The 19,573-nt window shown below is 44.9% G+C and overlaps 1 protein-coding gene across 2 annotated transcripts in view; it reads left to right on the forward strand.

Moving 5' to 3' along the window:
* The window catches only part of LOC141097827 (nicotinamide N-methyltransferase-like), a 38,570-nt gene extending 20,451 nt beyond the window's left edge, over nucleotides 1-18,119 (forward strand). For both annotated transcript variants that reach the window (XM_073585288.1, XM_073585289.1), the window contains exons 2-4: nucleotides 8,412-8,582; nucleotides 14,964-15,171; nucleotides 16,509-18,119. In XM_073585288.1, the coding sequence (XP_073441389.1) occupies nucleotides 8,426-8,582; nucleotides 14,964-15,171; nucleotides 16,509-16,929 (786 nt within the window). In that variant the 5' untranslated portion in view covers nucleotides 8,412-8,425 and the 3' untranslated portion in view covers nucleotides 16,930-18,119. The remainder of the gene's footprint in view (nucleotides 1-8,411; nucleotides 8,583-14,963; nucleotides 15,172-16,508) is intronic.
* Nucleotides 18,120-19,573: the final 1,454 nt, after the last annotated feature.

Genomic DNA, 19,573 nt, shown 5'->3' on the forward strand with positions numbered 1-19,573 from the left:
CACAGGTATATCTCTGCAAAGCCTCTTCTCTGCACAATAGCACACACCAGACTGACACTGATGTTAGACCTGACACACCCAAACCCTTTCCTGCAGGGCCTTTAACAAAAGAACCTGTGGCCTTTAGCCACATGGAAAACCCGGGCTGGAATGAAATGGACTATCCTGCAGTCTGTTCCATAACACAACATCCATCCCAGAGCAGGTTTTCCCAATATCTGCCCTGGACACCAGCATGTCCAAGGCCAGCACCCATTTCATTTCTAGTCTGCATTGCAGTCACAGCTATGCCTATGACTGCCATGCACTCCCATGTCCTCTATACGCCTCCATGCACATCCTGGGGGGAACACACAGTGACCCCTACCTGTGACATTGGTCACTGCTTCACCATTGCAATCACAGCCACACCTACGACTGCAATGCCCACTCATGGCCTCAACACACCTCCGTGTGCATCTTGGGGAGAACAAGCAGTTACCCCCACCTGTGACACGGGTCACTGCCTCACAGATGGTATAGCTATACTTGGATACAATTGTATGCGTTGCAGGAATAAGCATCATCCCTATATCCCTGATTTGAGACCATGTTTAATCAGTTGGGCATTTTAGCAACAGCACTCATCGACCATACGGGAGCTGCTACTTCCTCAATGACGTTTTGCCATCAATTATTATGTCTTGCTGCTGTAAGCAATATGGTTCTACCTTTGTTTTCTCTATCTTGAGGCCTGACTGATTATTTTGTAGATGCTGTAATGGGTAGAAAATTTATGCAACAAACTAAATAATGACACTAATTTCATACACTGATTGTTGTTAGCAATGTGGGTTGATATATTGCTGATGAAAACCTAAGCAACAACATACGAAGTGTGTACACAACTAGGCCAACAACCAATTTCCATTGATGAAAGGATCAGTTTGGTCTAGAGTGTGTTGTTCACTGTAACCAAGCACTAATATGTGTGTAAATAAACTCTTATTCGGCCATTTTGTGTGTCATGGCTCATATATGTGGGGAGACAAACACAGCTGACCTACTAATGTATTGCACAATGTAAACTAAACAGACACTTTTTTTGTTTTTTTAATTTAATTCAAAAACAATAGCTTCTTTACACATAAACCAGTAAATACTGTAGATTAGGTAAGTGCACATTCATAAATGTTATTTTAGACATTTTACATGGTTAATTGAACGCTACAGGTTAAACAAATCCTCCTGTGAAGAATCAGTAGTGTCACTTGTAGGTTGTAGGTTTTGGATTGAGGTTTGAATGACTATCTGGGGGTGGATAGGACATATAGGTGGCCCTGAGGGTGTGGCACAGTCTCAGCATTAGTGTATGAACCTTGGTGCCCATAACTGCGTGGCAGGCAGTGCATGGTGTCCGTATTAATCACTCATTTGTGCCTTCCATATGGGGGCACATTGTCATGTGGTGCTAAGGGATTGTATGACTCATACACATTGTGTAATTTTACAATGCAGCCAAGGAGGGACCTACCGTCATTAGGGAGTGTGACGGTTTCCAATCCGCTCATCATGGCACAGTATACAAGTATTTGCATTGCGCTGGGTACTTGGCGCAAGAATAAGGCAAAGGTTTTGAGAAATTCCTCAAAATCATCCGTGGGGGTTGTATTTCCTAATTTGACACCCACTCCTTACGATCTATTTCTTGGGCGAATTGCTCTTCAGGATTGCTGCTCCTCCTTCGGTGTTTGCATGCATTGATACAACTTGACAGTTGATTCTTCAGTTGCTTCTCTCTCAGTTTGGAGTTTAGAGGCAGGATCTGAATCGGGACCAACTTTCCTCTCCAAGGAGGTATCTCTTGCAGACATTTGCTGGAAGCCCGAGGGGCCAGAAACAAGCTCCTCATCCACATCTTTATCGATATTGTCATCTGTTCTGTAGATAAATCAGTAGATGATTTGAGTTTGACAAATAGAGTGAAAACTATTAGTTAAAAGAAAATATTTTTTGACATTGCCATCATTATTCTTAATGGGTGCTCTGCTGATGAGTACTTCTGCATTGCACAGTGTTTGAGTGTAATCAACACATGGCCAGTGTCTTCAAACTAATTCATGGAGGTTGTTCCTGAGGCGTTTACAGTCCTCCTATTTCAGATCAAGAAGCAATGGTCAATATGAGCACACTGCGAAGGGTCACTTATTTACCAATGGGTTATGGAACTCTCTCATTTCACATACATAGGAAACGAAGAAGAAAATGCCAAATTGCCGCAAGAAATCAGCAGTGTGGTTTGATGCTACAGCACATGCACCATCGCTGTTTGTGCATTTTTATTAAGAAACAAGCGAGAAAGGGATATGAATCTATCTCCAAAAAAAAATTGGTGAGGACAAAAAACAGTATACACAATATGCTTTAATTAAGTCTACCAGGAGCAAAGACCTAAACAGGTGTCGTAAAGTAACATTTAATATGGGTGGTCTTCAATAAAAGTTTTACTAAAACCTTACTAACTAGCAGTACTAATTAACTAGCTAACAGTACTACCAGTACTAAAACATTCCTTATTTGCTTTTCTACATAAGACTGATACAAACGAGTCCATTCTGTACACATAACTGCACTAGTGGCATGATGTCTGTATAGCGCTGTATGCAAATTGCCTCTTCAGAGGGGACTTGAACTCTATAGCGCCACCTGTTGGTAGTAACGATCCTACAAGTCACAATCAGTTCTCATGCTTTGCATTGACGAGGGCCAATAGCCCGAAACACCATGTCTGCAAATTGAGATTCTGTTTTGGCTTTTATCCTAAGTCATATTACAAGACTCGTTTAAGGGTTGATTGTGACTTGTAGAATCTCTACTACCAACAGGTGGCGCTATAGAGTTCAAGTCCTTTTTCTCTCTTTGCATATTAAATTTCCCAGAGGAGCATTGCACGGTGAATAAGCCTCCTTACCTTGACAAGCCAGAGCTGGTATGTCACTCTCCACAAGGAGAAACCTTATCCCTGTATAGCGCTGTAGAATTTATGTAAGTGAATAAGATAAATATAAATAAAAAAGCTAAACATTTTCCTACAAGCATATATCCCAATACTCATTAAATGCAGCATAGTTTCAAGATTTGGAATAATAATTTGCTGAAGAATACATACTGAATCTTCTTTGCACCACTGGGGGTATTGCTTCCTACCAGGATTGGTCCCCACATTTCCGCCAGTGAAGCTTTACAAAATGGACTGTATAAAACATACAAACTGTGTGTCAATATTGCAAATATGAGAACATTTTTTGTATCACAATCATAAGCCAAAAGAAAGCAAGTCACACTTATACATGGTGTAGCTACATAAACATATATCCAACAATAGGGAAAAAAAGCAACATAAAGAAGGTGTATGGGTGCAACTACTGTCGCCACTACTACCGCACCATCCCAATCGCCAGGAAAAAAACTCCCTGGATTGATATGAATTAATGCTCAATCATGATAGCCCTGACACCTGTTATCCCAAAGTTTGGGATGACCCTTCACCAGTGATATCATGGGCTCTACATCTAATGAGGGCCTGGCAACGTTTCTTTGCCACAGAGAGGCATACAAAGGCAGTAACCACTTCCAGCCAATTTACTGAAGCGAAAATATGTGGAAATTAGTAGGGCATCTCCCAGACATCTCCGAGCAACAGGAGTCAAATCGGACAGTGCTCTCGAATGGCATCTAAGTGATGTCTAACTCACCGACCCATAGACTTGCAATGGAGAGTTTAATCTGACACTTGCATTGATATCGGACAAGTCTCCATGCTTTTGTGCGGACCACTCAGTCCAAGTAAAAATTGGACATGTGTACTACTTCAGAGTGTTCTTCAATTCCAGTACTCCAGGGCCACCAACAGGTTATGTTTTCAGGATTTCCTTGGTATTGCACAGGTGAGGATTGCATGACCTGCGCAGCCAATAATTCCATCACCTGGGCAATACTAAGGAAAATATGGCCAGGACTGGAGATGGGGAAGCTGAAATAGACAATCATCCATGAAAAATGAAGAGCACTCGTAAGAGACAAACTGATGCCTGAATTTGCATGAAATGTAACAGATTCTACTTCTAACAATCACTTGCAGGTGCCGACTTTTGCAAAGAGCCATCACCCAGCTTCTATGGCCCAAACTGGAAAACATTTGGATCCCAGTCATTTAGCATGTTAGATGCAGTGGTCAATAGTGTTGAGCATTCCGATACCGCAAGTATCGGGTATCGGCCGATACTTGCTGTATCGGAATTCCGATACCGACTTCCGATATTTTTTCAATATCGGAATTCGGCATCGGAATCGGAAGTTCAAAGTTGATTGACAGCCTGACGTCATCATGATGCGCGGTGTGTGCGCATCATGATGCGCCGTCATTTCGGGCCTTCCGGGGGTCTCTGCCGGCCTGCCGGGGGGCTGTGCCGGCCTGCCGGGGGGGCTGTGTGGACTGCCCGGGGTCTGTACCGGCCTGCCGGGGGGTTGTGCCGGCCTGCCGGTGGTCTGTGCACCCTGTGGGGGTCTGTGCCGGCCTGCCGGGGGGCTGTGCAGGCTCCGGGGGCTGTGCCGGCCTGCCGGGGGGCTGTGCCGGCCTGCCGGGGGGCTGTGCCGGCCTGCCGGGGGGCTGTGCCGGCCTGCCGGGGGGCTGTGCCGGCCTGCCGGTGGTCTGTGCAGGCTCCGGGGGGCTGTGCCGGCCTGCCGGGGGGCTGTGCCGGCCTGCCGGTGGTCTGTGCAGGCTTCGGGGGTCTGTGCAGGCATCGTCCGATGGGACTACAAGTCCCATCGGGCGATGCCTGCTACCATGACAGTGATTGACACATTAGCCAATGATGGGACAGTAGTAGTCCCATCATCCGGCTAATGTGTTAAATGTTAAAAAAAAAAAAAATACTACATACATACTACATGCATGCTACATACATACTGCATGCTACATACATACTACATACATACTACATGCATGCTACATACATACTACATGCTACATACATACTACATATATACTACATACATACTACATACATGCTACATACATACTGCATGCTACATACATACCACATACATACTACATACTACATATATACTACATGCATGCTACATACATACTACATGCTACATACATACCACATACATACTACATACATGCTACATACTACATACATACTACATACATACTACATGCATGCTACATACATACTACATACATACTACATGCTACATACATACCACATACATACTACATACATACTACATGCATGCTACATACATACTACATGCATGCTACATACATACTACATGCATGCTACATACATACTACATGCTACATACATACATACATACTACATATATACTACATGCATGCTACATACATACTACATGCTACATACATACCACATACATACATGCTACATACATACTACATATATACTACATGCATGCTACATACTACATGCATGCTACATACATACTACATGCTACATACATACTACATATATACTACATGCATGCTACATACATGCTACATACATACCACATACATACATGCTACATACATACTACATATATACTACATGCATGCTACATACATACTACATATATACTACATGCATGCTACATACTACATGCATGCTACATACATACTACATGCTACATACATACTACATATATACTACATGCATGCTACATACATACTACATGCTACATACATACCACATACATACTACATGCTACATACATACCACATACATACATGCTACATACATACTACATATATACTACATGCATGCTACATACATACTACATATATACTACATGCATGCTACATACATACTGCATGCTACATACATACTACATATACATACATACTACATACATACCACATATATACTACATACATACAATACATTCATACAATACATACATAGACATACAGTACATATAACATAGAGTAACATACTTACCAATACTTGTCACATTGTTCCCCGAAGCCATTGTCGTCTACGGAATAAATATTAACATAACAAACCACAAAAATACTCACCCACGATCCGAAGCAGTCCACGAGTGTGTCCCACGACGATCTTGGGTAGAGAACGGCAGCATCAGATGATGCTGCCGTTCTCTACGGGCTGCAGGAATCCAATGACGGAAGGTAGGTATCCTTCCGCACTGTATTCCTCCGCCACTTAAAAAAAAAAAAGTCCCTAGTCTCACTTTATGCCATTGCTGCGTGGGAAATTCCCACACAGCAATGGCATAAAGTGAGACTAGGGACTTTTTTTTTTTTAAGTGGCGGAGGAATACAGTGCGGAAGGATACCTACCTTCCGTCATTGGATTCCTGCAGCCCGTAGAGAACGGCAGCATCATCTGATGCTGCCGTTCTCTACCCAAGATCGTCGTGGGACACACTCGTGGACTGCTTCGGATCGTGGGTGAGTATTTTTGTGGTTTGTTATGTTAATATTTATTCCGGAAAAGACAATGGCTTCGGGGAACAATGTGACAAGTATTGGTAAGTATGTTACTCTATGTTATATGTACTGTATGTCTATGTATGTATTGTATGAATGTATTGTATGTATGTAGTATATATGTGGTATGTATGTATGTAGCATGCATGTAGCATGCAGTATGTATGTAGCATGCATGTAGTATATATGTAGTATGTATGTAGCATGCATGTAGTATGTATGTAGCATGTAGCATGCATGTAGTATGTATGTGGTATGTATGTAGCATGTAGTATGTATGTAGCATGCATGCAGTATATATGTGGTATGTATGTAGCATGTAGTATGTATGTAGCATGCATGTAGTATATATGTAGTATGTATGTAGCATGCAGTATGTATGTAGCATGCATGTAGTATATATGTAGTATGTATGTAGCATGTAGTATGTATGTAGCATGCATGTAGTATGTATGTAGTATGTAGCATGTAGTATGTATGTAGCATGCATGTAGTATATATGTAGTATGTATGTAGTATATATGTAGTATGTATGTTGCATGTAGTATTTATGTAGTATGAATGTAGCATGTATGTAGTATGTAGTATGAATGTAGCATGTATGTAGTATGCATGTTGTATGTATGTAGCATGTAATTTTTTTTTTTTTTTTTTTACATTTAACACATTAGCCGGATGATGGGACTACTACTGTCCCATCATTGGCTAATGTGTCAATCACTGTCATGGTAGCAGGCATCGCCCGATGGGACTTGTAGTCCCATCGGACGATGCCTGCACAGCCCCCCGGCAGGCCGGCACAGCCCCCCGGCAGGCCGGCACAGCCCCCCCGGCAGGCCGGCACAGCCCCCCGGAGCCTGCACAGCCCCCCGGCAGGCCGGCACAGCCCCCCGGCAGGCCGGCACAGCCCCCCGGAGCCTGCACAGCCCCCCGGCAGGCCGGCACAGCCCCCCGGCAGGCCGGCACAGCCCCCCGGCAGGCCGGCACAGACCACCGGAGCCTGCACAGACCCCCTGGCAGGCCGGCACAGCCCCCCGAAAGGCCCGTACAGACCCCAGAGAGGCTGTACAAGGGCAGGAAAGGGTTTTTCTTATTCCGATACCGGAAGTCCCATAGACTTGAATGGGACTTCCGGTATCGGAATCGGCGATACCGATACTTTTTTTAAAGATCGGCCGATACCATCCGATACGATACTTTGAAGTATCGGACGGTATCGCTCAACTCTAGTGGTCAATGTTATCTGTGGTATCAAAGTGCTAAACAGCTAAACCAACAAAAAAAGTAAAAAAGTTATGACTTTCACATTATGACAACACAAAAAATACTATATTTATTTATTTTAAGTTTTTAAATTGGGCAAAAGTAGAAAAAAAGTATAAAATTGGTACCAGCAAGATATTAATGATGATCCATCAAATAAAGGTATTCATTATTTAACAAGATAAACATCATTAAAAAATAGAAAATGAAAGAAAAAATGGTATAATTTGGTGAGGACAATGATGATGATGATGATGATGAGGCAGGTTTTTCTGGTCTGGGCTAGCCTGTTACCATAACTCACATGAAAGTTGTGAGGTTTCTGATTACACCTCTGTAAGGAAGGAGGATTCTTACAAACGTGGATCAGGTTGCAAGGTAAAGCCTGTTTAGCGATTCATAAGCGGAGGATCTGCTGAAGGTAAGGAGATCATCTCATCCCATCCCTTTTCCAACACTGTGTGTAAAGAAAATGATACTTGTAGATAAAGGTAATATTCTTAGATGCATATTACTTAGGATGATGTATCTGTACATCTAGTCTTGGATCCATCGTGGGTTCTGTGCAGGAGTTGTGGTTAAGCATAGTCTGTACAGTACGGTGTCAGGTAATGAGATGCAATAACTGGATCTTCTCACCTTTCACCAACAGGTTTGTAACAAAGGATGGAGGTTGTGTCCACGTCTTCTAACCACGTTTATGATAATAAGTTTAATGCAAAGAAATATCTGGATACCTTCTATGCAGTGGACCCCGAAACCCAAGAAATCGATAAAGAGTCAACATTTTTGCTGACATTTCTGAATAATGTTTTCTCTTCAGGTATGTAAGACTCCAAACAGCTGTTCAGATGTTCACAGAATATATTGTCAATGGGGTTTCTAACCGTAGAAAGTTTACAGTGTTGTATCAGACTGGAAAGTGGGCTCATGAAATGCTGCACATGTTAGGATGTGGATAGAAATCTACACATTCTACCTCATAGGAATAGGAGCTCTGATCGTGGCATCATTGTTAGTTAAAGAGAATAGAGTTAAGCAAATTTGTTCGGGTCCCATCTTATTCGGCAAGCTATTGCTCTTATCGAATAAGCTGCATCAGGAACCGGCTTCCTGGATCTCACCAGCTGAAAAGCTGATCGGCGCCGCAGCTGCTGCATGTGTCGTGGCTGTCACAGTCACAGCACATGCATAGAGAAACGAAGAAACAGGGCAAAACGTGCATGTTGGGGTAAAGGGACCTGAGTACACTTTTACCTTCAATTGCATTAATATTCAGGTAAATACTTCAGTTTCCACACAGCCTCTTTTCTCTTCTTTTCTTTCTTTGCATATTATAACTGATCTAACTCTATAGGAATACATCCAACTGTCATGATTCCTAGAGTGGACCTAGAGCGCCCACCAGGGCCGTGGGAATACTCTGTACTGGGCTGGTTCTTAAGGGGATGTGTCACGGCAGCAGTGACCTGGTCCAAGGCCCTGGGCATCCAATGAAAAATGATGATAAAAGGGGAAATAAAGTTTGTAAGAGATGATTCGTGACACAACCTGTGGTACTCGGCAAATAGGAGATTTTAGCCGATGCTGCTTGAGGAGACCACTGAGGCTGATGGTGATGCAGCGGAGTTGTTACAGCTCTCCACAGGTAGAGCTAAACCCCAGGGCAGTTGCAGTGGATACTATGGTAATGATGGGGGTTGTAGTGCAGGACAAGTGATGCAGTAAATAAATTGGAGGACAAAGCAGTGTGCAGTCTTCACAAGTTTTACTCACAGTTCTGATGTTACAATCCCCAACCGGGGTGCTGTGTCCTCAGGGTCGGTGGTCCAGCCAGCTCTCAGGTAATTTGGGGTACACCATGTCAGAACCCCCTTCAGATGTTCCTTTCCTGGCCATCTCACTGCACTGGCTCCCAACTCTCCTGCCCTGCGCCTTCACACACAGTGTCCCAAGCCAGCAGCCTCGGATCTTGTCGGGAGACATGCTTTAGGTCCCCTTGATCCTATCTGGCTGCCTTTTCAGCGAATGTGTTGGATGTGGCTGCAGCACATGCAGTTCCTGCAACCTCTGGTTAGCTAGTTTCTCCACTAGTCTGGGGCCGGTCCCCTAACTGCAACCTGGTCCCTCGACCCAACTACGGTTGGCGTGGATGCGGGCCCCATGGGTGGATCGCTCACTACCCATGCCCCTAGGACCCCTTCTTTCTCTCTTCCACTGAAGCTTATCTTTCTGTTCTTCTGTCTTTCCTTTCTCTCTTTCCACTGTCTGCTGGTCCAGGGCTGAGCTTCTCACTGCTCAAGTCCCCAGTACCAACTGAACTGCACACTTTCCCTCCAACTGTCACTTCCTTGAGTTCCCCTGCTGCTTTCTCCACCCACACCCTCTGTCTAGTCCCTTCTTGCGCCTGAGAGGTCTGGTATTGGATGCAAGTGTGTGAGCTCTGTGTGGTGCCCCCTCCTTACCTGAGAGTGAAATACCACACCTCTGGATGAGGTGCAGTACCTCTGTGGTGACTGAACCTTCAGGGGTGCCACAGACCCACTGGCTAGCGGAACCAACTGACCCCAGGCGAGCTGGCCAGGTGGATCGACCCCTATACAGGAAGCATTAGGGGCAGGCCCGGGGGGAAAGCACCACAAGAGCTAGTACCTGAGGGCCGGCTTGTATGAGACAGAAAGGACTGGGAGCGTGTAAGGGACTGATAGCAGAAGCGGGGGAGCAAGACCAGGAAAGCCGAGGACACGGGGCAGGAACAGAACTAGGATCTCTGGGAACATGACCAGGACTGGGCAAAGCGTAGGCTGAAGGTGTTCCGAGATCAGGGCAGGACAGAGCGCACACCGGTAGGTGCACCGGGCTGAGGACAGGGCAGAGCATACGCTGGGAAGCGTACAGGGCTGAGGACAGGGCAGAGGACACGCTGGGAAGCGTACAGGGCTGAGTTCAGGGCAGAGCACATGCTGTGAAGCATACAGGGCTGAGGACAGGGTAGAGGACACGCTGGAAAGCGTACAGGGCTGAGGGCAGGGCAGAGTGCACGCTAGGAAGAGGACACGCTGGGAAGCATACAGGGCTGAGGCCAGGGTAGAGCGCATGCTGGGAAGCATACAGGCCTGAGGACAGGGCAGAGCGCACGATGGGAAGCGTACAGGGCTGAGGACAGAACAGATGAGATCAGAGTGCAGGAATGTCAGCAGCAACACCAAACAGTACCACCAGGTCACATAGGCAATACTCAGGCATTTACCCTGGACAGAAGGCAGTCTGATATACCCGATGGTGGCCGCCATGACAGGGCGGAGCTTCCGAGTCATAACCCTCCCCCAGAATGCCATGCAGAAGGAGTGCACCGCCGGGACCCTCTGCATATGTGCAAACAACGGAACCCCGGAGTTACCAGCGAGGCACGGCGCAGACCTCGTCCAGCGAGTTATCATGGGGCCGGGTGGGTGTAACACCAACCTTCAATGTATTTGTGTTAACATATTTGTGTTGTGGTGCTAGCTATGAATTTGGTCTGCTTTTCACTTACAGTCAGATGCATTTAAGCTAGCACTCTAAAAAACAAAATATATTATGAATTTGATTGGTTTGTGCAAAGCAAAATTAAGAATAGGACAAATACTATCCATAAAACATACTTATTCACTTTAATCATTTTTTTGAAAAAAAGATTTTTCTATGGTTCTGTGCAATATATATTTATAATTAAAATTGTATATCTGATCACTTTTTATGCACTTTATATCTGGATAAAAATACCTGTGTGGAATTATTATTATTAATCACTTTTATAGCGCCATTTATTCCATGGTGTTTTACATGTGAAAAAGGGGCATACATAGACAAGTACATTAAACATGAGCAATACAAGGCACACAAACGTACAGAAGGATAGAGGACCCCACCCGCAGGGCTCACAGTCTACAGGGGATGGATGAGAATACACTAGGAGAGGGTAGAGTTGGTTGTGCGGCGGTTCAGTAGACAAAGGATCACTGCAGGTTGTAGGTTTGTTGGAAGAGGTGGATCTTCAGGTTCCTTTTGAAGGTTTCCGTGGTAGGTGAAAGTCTGATGTGTTGGGGTAGAGAGTTCCAGAGTATGGGGGAAGCCCGGGAGAAGTCTTGTATGTGGTTGTGGGAAGAAGAGATAAGAGGAGAGTAGAGAAGGAGATCTTAAGAGGATCGACGGTTGCGTGTAGGTAAGTACCGGGAGACCATGTCACAGATGTATGGAGGAGACAGGTTGTGGATAGCTTTGTATGTCCTAGTTAGGGTTTTGAACTGAAGCCTCTGGACAATGGGAAGGGCTTGGCAGAGAGGAGAGGCTGGGGAATAACGAGAAGACAGGTGGATTAGTCAGGCAGTAGAGTTTATTAAGATTGTAGTTGTGCAAGAGTGCTAGAGGAGAGCCAGAGAGTAGGAGGTTGCAATAGTTGAGGCAGGAGATGATGAAGGCGTGCATGAGCGTTTTTGCAGTTTCTTGGTCAAGGAATGTATGGATCCGGGAGATATTTTTGAGTTGGAGTCGGCAAGAGGAGGCAAGGGCTTGGATATGTGGCTTGATAGAAAGGGCAGAGTCGAGGATCACCCCGAGGTACCGAACACGCAGGACTGGAGAAAGTGAGCAGCCATTGATATTGATGGATAGGTCTGGTGGAGGGGTAGAGTGAGATGGGGAAAGATGATGGATTCTGTTTTTTCCGTGATCAGTTTTAGAAAGTGAGCAGAAAAGAAAGATGAAAGAGTGGACAGACATTGTGTGATTTTGGTCAGTAAGGAGGTGATGTCAGGTCCAGATAGGTAGATCTGCGTGTCATTGGCATAGAGATGATACTGCAAACCGTGAGATTCTGTGAGCTGTCCCAGGTCGAAGGTGTAGATGGAGAAGAGTAGGGGTCCTAGAATTGAGCTTTAGGGAACACCAACAGACAGGGGGCGAGGTGAGGAGGTGATTGGGAGAGGCAGACACTGAAGATCCAGTCTGTTAGATATGACGAGATCCAGGATAGGGCCAAATCTGTGATGCCAAGAGATGAGAGAATCTGTAACAAGAGGGAATGCTCCACAGTGTCAAAGGCAAAGTGATATTGGGCAATAGACACAGAGGATGGGTCGAGGGAGGGCTTTTTGAGGATGGGTGTGATTGAGCCATGTTTGAAGGATGCGGGGAAGACACCATTTGCAAGTAAAAGGTTGAAGAGATGTGTTAGGATTGGGATGAAGACTGTGGAGAGGTTAGGGATGAGGTGGGACGGGTTGCGGGTCAAGTGTGGAAGTGGTGAGATGTGATCTTAACAGAAGGGTGGAGAGCTGATCTTCTGTCATGGTGGAGAAGTTGGTTTTGGAAGTACAGGGCTGACCAGTTAAAAGGAGGGGCATTGGGGGCACGCACACACACACACACACACACACAGTAAATACCCCCCTCACGCACACAGTAAATACCTCCTCAATTACACACAGGAAATACCCCCTCACATACACAATAAATACCCCCCCACACACAGTAAATACCCCACACACAGTAAATAGCCCACACACACACACACACACACACACACACACACACACACAGTAAATACCCCCTCTCACACACAGTAAATACCCCCCACACACAGTAATTACCCACACACATGCAGCAAATACCCCCAACACCCACAGTAAATACCCCCCTCATACACACACTAAATACCCTCCTCTACACACACAGTAAATACCCCCATCACGCACACATAGTAAATAGTCCCCTCAAACACACAGTAAATACCCCACACACAGTAAATAGTCCCCTCAAACACACAGTAAATACCCCACACACAGTAAATACCCCCCTCACACACAGTAAATACCTACACACAGTAAATACCCCACACACAGTAAATACCCCCCTCACACTCACACACAGTAAATACCCCCCTCAAACACATAGTAAATACCCCACATACAGTAAATACCCCCCACACACGCACATAGTAAATACCCCTAACACACACAGTAAATACCCCCCACACACAGTAAATCCCTCCCCATACACTAAATACAACACACAGTAAATGCACCCCCCAGTAAACACCACCCACATCCAGTAAATACAACGACACACACAAACTAAATTCAGCTAATACACTTACACAGTAAACACCCCCCAGGGAATGAAATACCCCTGCAAGCAGTAAATACCCCCCTCCAATCTTTGGTGTCTTCAGCTCTACTAACATGGAGCACTTACCACCAATCTGCGGTGCTGGCGAGTGACATCAGCAGTGTGATCACATGACATGATCACACTGCTGGCGTCGCTCTGACCCGGCGGGCAGTGCTTCAATTGTTCTCGCGTCTGTAAGATGCAAGTACAATTGACCACTGGGAGCCAGTGCACTGTAGCTTCTCTGAGCCCTCTGTCGACTCCCAGTCCTGGGTGGCAGAATGCGGCTGCCGGGGGAGACATAGCGGACCACCACATTAGGCGGCCCGGCTGCGCCCCCCTGCCAGCTACCCCCGGAAAGCATGCCCCAGCTGCCCCCCCCTAGATATCCCTCTGTACGGCACCACATTAGCTGACTGTCTTCGGGGGCTCAATGCCGCCTGAGGCAAAGTGATCAACTTGTCTTATTATAGGTGCGCCCCTGCTAATATACCTATTTGTGACTTTTTTCTCTGATCCTTGGCTCCACTACTGAAAGGATAAAGGCAATTGGGGCTATAATGGGGTTAGGGTCCTGTGTAGGATTAACCCCTTAACAGTGGTCACAGAGCAACTCGAGGTGGGAGTAATAGGGAAAGAATTCTGATAAGACCCATTACTAATTATCAAGAATTATCAATTAAGGAAATGTTATATATTATCTGTATTCAGCTCAGTCTTTGTGCAGGACTCAAAGGTTTTGATGAAATTTACATTTTTATACTAAATGTTCTACAGTTTCTTACACTGCACTTGTTTAATTTTTAGATTTCACATGACACACAAAGTTTCAGTGACTCCTTAGCACAGACAAGTGCCGTCCGCCATTGCAGCCAGATCTCCATTCATGACTTCTGGGACCCAGTTCTCAAGAAAGATGGGGGTTCCAGGAGGATGAGGGATACATATCACATTGCCTCTTGATAGATACACCATTATCTATGAAATGTTTACTTGATCATTTGTAGTGATTCAATTTGCAACTCCTTAAATTGGATCTTCATTTTTTCATCAGGTCGCGCTAAAGGACAAAGTCTCATCGAGATCGGAGCCGGTCCCTGTATATGTTACACCATTTCTGCATGTGAAATCTTTGAAAAGATCTATCTGACTGATTATTTCCAAGGGAACCTAGATGAAACTAAGAAATGGCTGAATAGTGAAAATGATGCTTTTGATTGGTCTCCCTATATACGATTTGTATGTGACCTTGAAAACAATGGGTAAGTAATGCACAATGGTAAAGCGGCAAAAGAAAAGCCTGTTTCCCCCTGTATGTTCTGTTGAGATGTAGAAATATCCCAATTTTAATGGAGTCCAATGATATCCCTGGATGCATCTTCTTCTAACTTTGGTACAATGCCTTCATAACCATGATATATGGATAAAAGTATTAGGACACCTCCATATTATACCTACAGCTATCATTCATCTCTATCTAAATCCATACACTCCGTAGACCTCCTTGGCCGGGCTCACAATCTCCATTATAAGTATTAGATGGGACTGAGGTCCAGGCTCTGGGCAACCACTCCTGTTCCCCCCTCCATGTCTGTATGGACCTTGTGCACTGGGCTCCGTCATGGTGAACAGAAAAGGGTGAATCCCAAACTGTTCCCATGAAGCTGAAGCTACAATTGTCCGCAATGTCTTGTGCTGAAGATTAAGATTTCTCATCATTGAAGTGGAGGGTCTAAGGCCTCCCCCTGCTAATAGCCCATAGCATTATCTTCCTCCACCATCTGTACAGCGGGCACAATGCAGTCAGGGGGTAACATCCTCCTGGAATCATCAAACCCAGACTCCTCCATCAGACGCAGATAGAGAAGTGTGATCCATCACTCCACAGAACACGTCTCCTCCAGAGTCCAGTGGTGGTGGCTTTTCACCACTCCATCCAACGCGCAGCATTGTGCTTGGTGATGTAAGGCTACATGCAGCTGCTCAGCCATGAAACTCCTGGCAGGGGGCACAATGTTTGTGCTGATGTTATACCAGAGGAGATCTGGACTCTGCAGTTATGCGGTTGAGAGGCCGGAGGTTATAAAATGGGGACTATGGGGCCGGATGTAATACACTGGGAGGCAATAAGGCCGGAAAATATATACTGTGGCCAAAGATTTAGATGTTATATACTGCGGGGCAATGGGCCTGGACAAATGGACAAGCAATCAGCACTACAATCCCCTGACAATCAATTATTCCTTAATTATCAGATGATCGCCTACCATGTTTACACAGGCAATGATGGGGAGCAAGATCTACTATGAAGATTCTTTACCATTTATTGGCCCATGTTTAAGGGAATTTTCACTAACTCATTACAATTTCCCAGTAGGAGGGACACAAGGAGATCACATACTGACCAAGGTTATCAGATATCTGACAGCAGCTGATTCTCCTCTCCCCAATAAAAGATGCACCCACCAGGCGGCAATTCCAGGCAAAGCCCATGGACATTGAATATGAATAAACTCGTATTGTTGAAGTTAGATAAGATGAATTGATACAATGGTTTATTCACCCAACTGCTAAAGTATTCTCCAACTTTCTATTCCAGGTCAACCCCTGAAGGCAAGGAAGAAAAGATACGACGCAACGTCTCTCTTATGAAGTCTGATGTCACCTTGAGTAACCCATTGCAACCCAATTCCCTTCCATTGTCAGACTGCGTTTTAAGTATGAGCTGCCTTATATGCGCTTGCAAAACTTTAATAGACTTTAAAATTGGGCTTAAGAACATTGTTTCTCTAGTTAAACCAGGAGGACATCTGGTCATGACTGACTACTTAGGAGCGTCACATTACTTGGTTGGAGAGGAAAAGTTTTCACTTTTGTCACTTGATGAAGACTTTGTCAGAGAAGCGGTGACTGGGAGCGGCTGCAAAATTGAAGAGTTTCAAATATTTCACGATATTACCATTCCTAAGGAGCTGTTTGATTGCAAAAGTGTATTCTGCCTGCTTGCCAAAAAAGTTTAGGGCATCTGGAAGAATGGAGGCAGAAATTTGGTGTTCGATTACCCAAGGCTGTGTGCACACGCTGCGGATTTTGCTGCGGTTCCGCAGCGGTTTTGGCCGCTGCGGACCCGCAGCAGTTTTTGCTGCGGTGTACAGTACCATGATTCCCTAGGGGAATCAAAAACCGCAGTGCAGACGGTGCGGAATTTTCCGCGCGGATTATCTGCGGTTTTCAATCCGCAGAAAGAATTGACATGTCAATTCTTTCTGCGGATTCTCCTGCGGTTTGCCATCTCCTCTATTGAGGAGATGAAAAACCGCAGGACAAAACCGCAGAGCAATCCGCAGGTAAAACCGCAGGTCTTTTGACCTGCGGTTTCACCTGCGGATTTACCAAAATCCGCGCGGATGAATCCGCACCTAATCCGCAGCGTGTGCACACAGCCTTATGTATCTTGGAAAGCTAAATAGCTTAAAACACATTTATTAATTGAAAGGGTTTTTGTCAACAATAAAAGTCCAGAGGATAGAAAATCCCAAGAATGGGGCTCCAAAATGCACAAATTTGAGGCACAACTCATTCATTGTCTTTGGGACTGCTGGAAACTTTTCTCCAGCAGTCCCAAAGACAATGAATAAAGAAGTGTTGAACACATGCAGCCTCCATTGCATTCCAGTTGGGCAATTTAGATGTAAGTTGTTATTAAATTTGAATGCACCCGATTCGCAGAGGAGTTATTTTCTGCCAGTTGATTGTTCTTTGTTATACTCTGGAGTCTCAGCAGATGCCAGAGCATAATAAACATAAGATGTAAAACATTACCTAAGTATTATACTCACCTTACCTCTCGAATGTCTCCGGCCCCTCCATTCCTCATCATTAACTGTCCAGATCTCATCGCATCATCTTACCAGCGCACTGAATCCCCAACGTCATGATGTGTTTGGCGTCATGATGTGTTTGGCTATTTTCCTAAAACCCATTAAATCCATCAAGTATTGTAATACCAGGTGTAACCTCATGGTGCGCTGTTTGAAAGAATAAATGTGCAAACACCACGTTTTACTGACAAATTTCATAATGAATAATCTGCTGGTAGAAATATCTAGTGCAATAATAGACATTTCTGCCCTGCTAAATATTGTACAATGTATTTTTTTTTTCTGCCGAAAAGAAAAAAAATAAATGGAACATCCAGAGTTTTTTAAAATTTGAAGCAAATTCTGTGTATATTATGTGTATCAATAGAAGCATTTCCCTATTGAGCTTTTTTTTTTGCTACATTTGCTGGATGAGCCACATGAGCTCTCTCGATACTTCTCATTGCTTAAGTGACCTAATCAAAAAGTAAGTATAATGGAAGCGACAGCTGTATAACTCAGACGAGGATTGCAACGCAATGCTTGGACTGGCTGCCGACTTTCCCGACTGGAGTGTGACAGCATTAGTGATGAGCGAATGAGCTCGGATTAGGTGTTATCTGAGCATGTTTGGGTGATAACCGAGTGTCTGCGGCGTGCTTAAAAAATATGTTTGAACCCCCTGTGGCTGCATGTCTCACAAACAGGTAATCCCAGCATGTGTTGTGGCTGTCGAACAGCCGCGAGCCATGCAGCCGCGGGGACTCGAACATATTTTTTGAGCACGTCAAAGACACTCGCTTAGCACGCGAGCATGGTGGATTACACCTTACCAGAGCACATTTGGTCATCACTAAACAGAGCACATTTTTGTGCAGCTGTCAGGCTTGGGTTTGAAGAGCCGACAGCCAGTCCGAGCATTGCGTTGCGATCCTCGTCTGAGTTTTACGGCCATGTGACTCTTCCCTAAGGCTGAGCCTGCACCCTGGGACTTTGGGTGGAACACAAGGCGCATGGCCAAAGATTGCTTTATGCCGCTGCTAATTCACAGTGTAATGCAGACTATTAGGGTACGCAGCTGCAACAAGCAAGCTGCAAAAAATCAGACTTGCCTCTCATAGTCGTGATACCCTAAGGGTCTCAATGTGACACTATTGACCTGCATTACACTGCACTGAAGCAGCGGAACATAGGGGATGCAGCGTGTTCGCCCTTGTGATAGGGCAACTTGGCGATGTGTCGCACGACACTATAATTGGACTGTCACATATCAACATTGTATCTAATGATTTCTTAATGCTACAAGAATGTAGTTGATTACAGAGGAGACCAGATTAATATGAACAAATACACGTTTGGTCAGTGCGCAAATGACTGGAACATGACATTCTTTTCAAAGCACCGGCATCTACATAGGAAAGGGTTCTTTAGGCTGTGTGCCCATGTTGCATTTTTTTAATCGTTTCTGCAGCGTTTGTGCCAGAAACGCTTAAAAGAAGCTTCACATTAAATTGCATGCGTTTTTGGCTTTTTGTGCCAATGCATGCGTTTTTAAATGCTTGTGAATCGTTTAGGCCTGTTTCACACAGCTGCGATCCGCCAAAAACGAAAATTAACGGATCCGCTTCCGTTATGACATACGGATGTCAGCGGACGCTAATTTGGTTGGATCCGCCAAAGATGAAAAGTGCAGCAAATTTAAAGCGACCAAGGTCGAGAGAGAGAGAGATTTTTTTCGCCGCTCCCGGAACGGCATTTCATGGTTAAAATGTTTTCCGGAGTAAAGTTTCCGGGTATGCGCAAT

Source organism: Dendrobates tinctorius, unplaced genomic scaffold, assembly GCF_039654945.1.
Source record: "Dendrobates tinctorius isolate UK_male_01 unplaced genomic scaffold, ASM3965494v1 ptg000086l, whole genome shotgun sequence".
In the NCBI taxonomy this organism is placed as follows: Eukaryota; Metazoa; Chordata; class Amphibia; order Anura; family Dendrobatidae; genus Dendrobates; species Dendrobates tinctorius.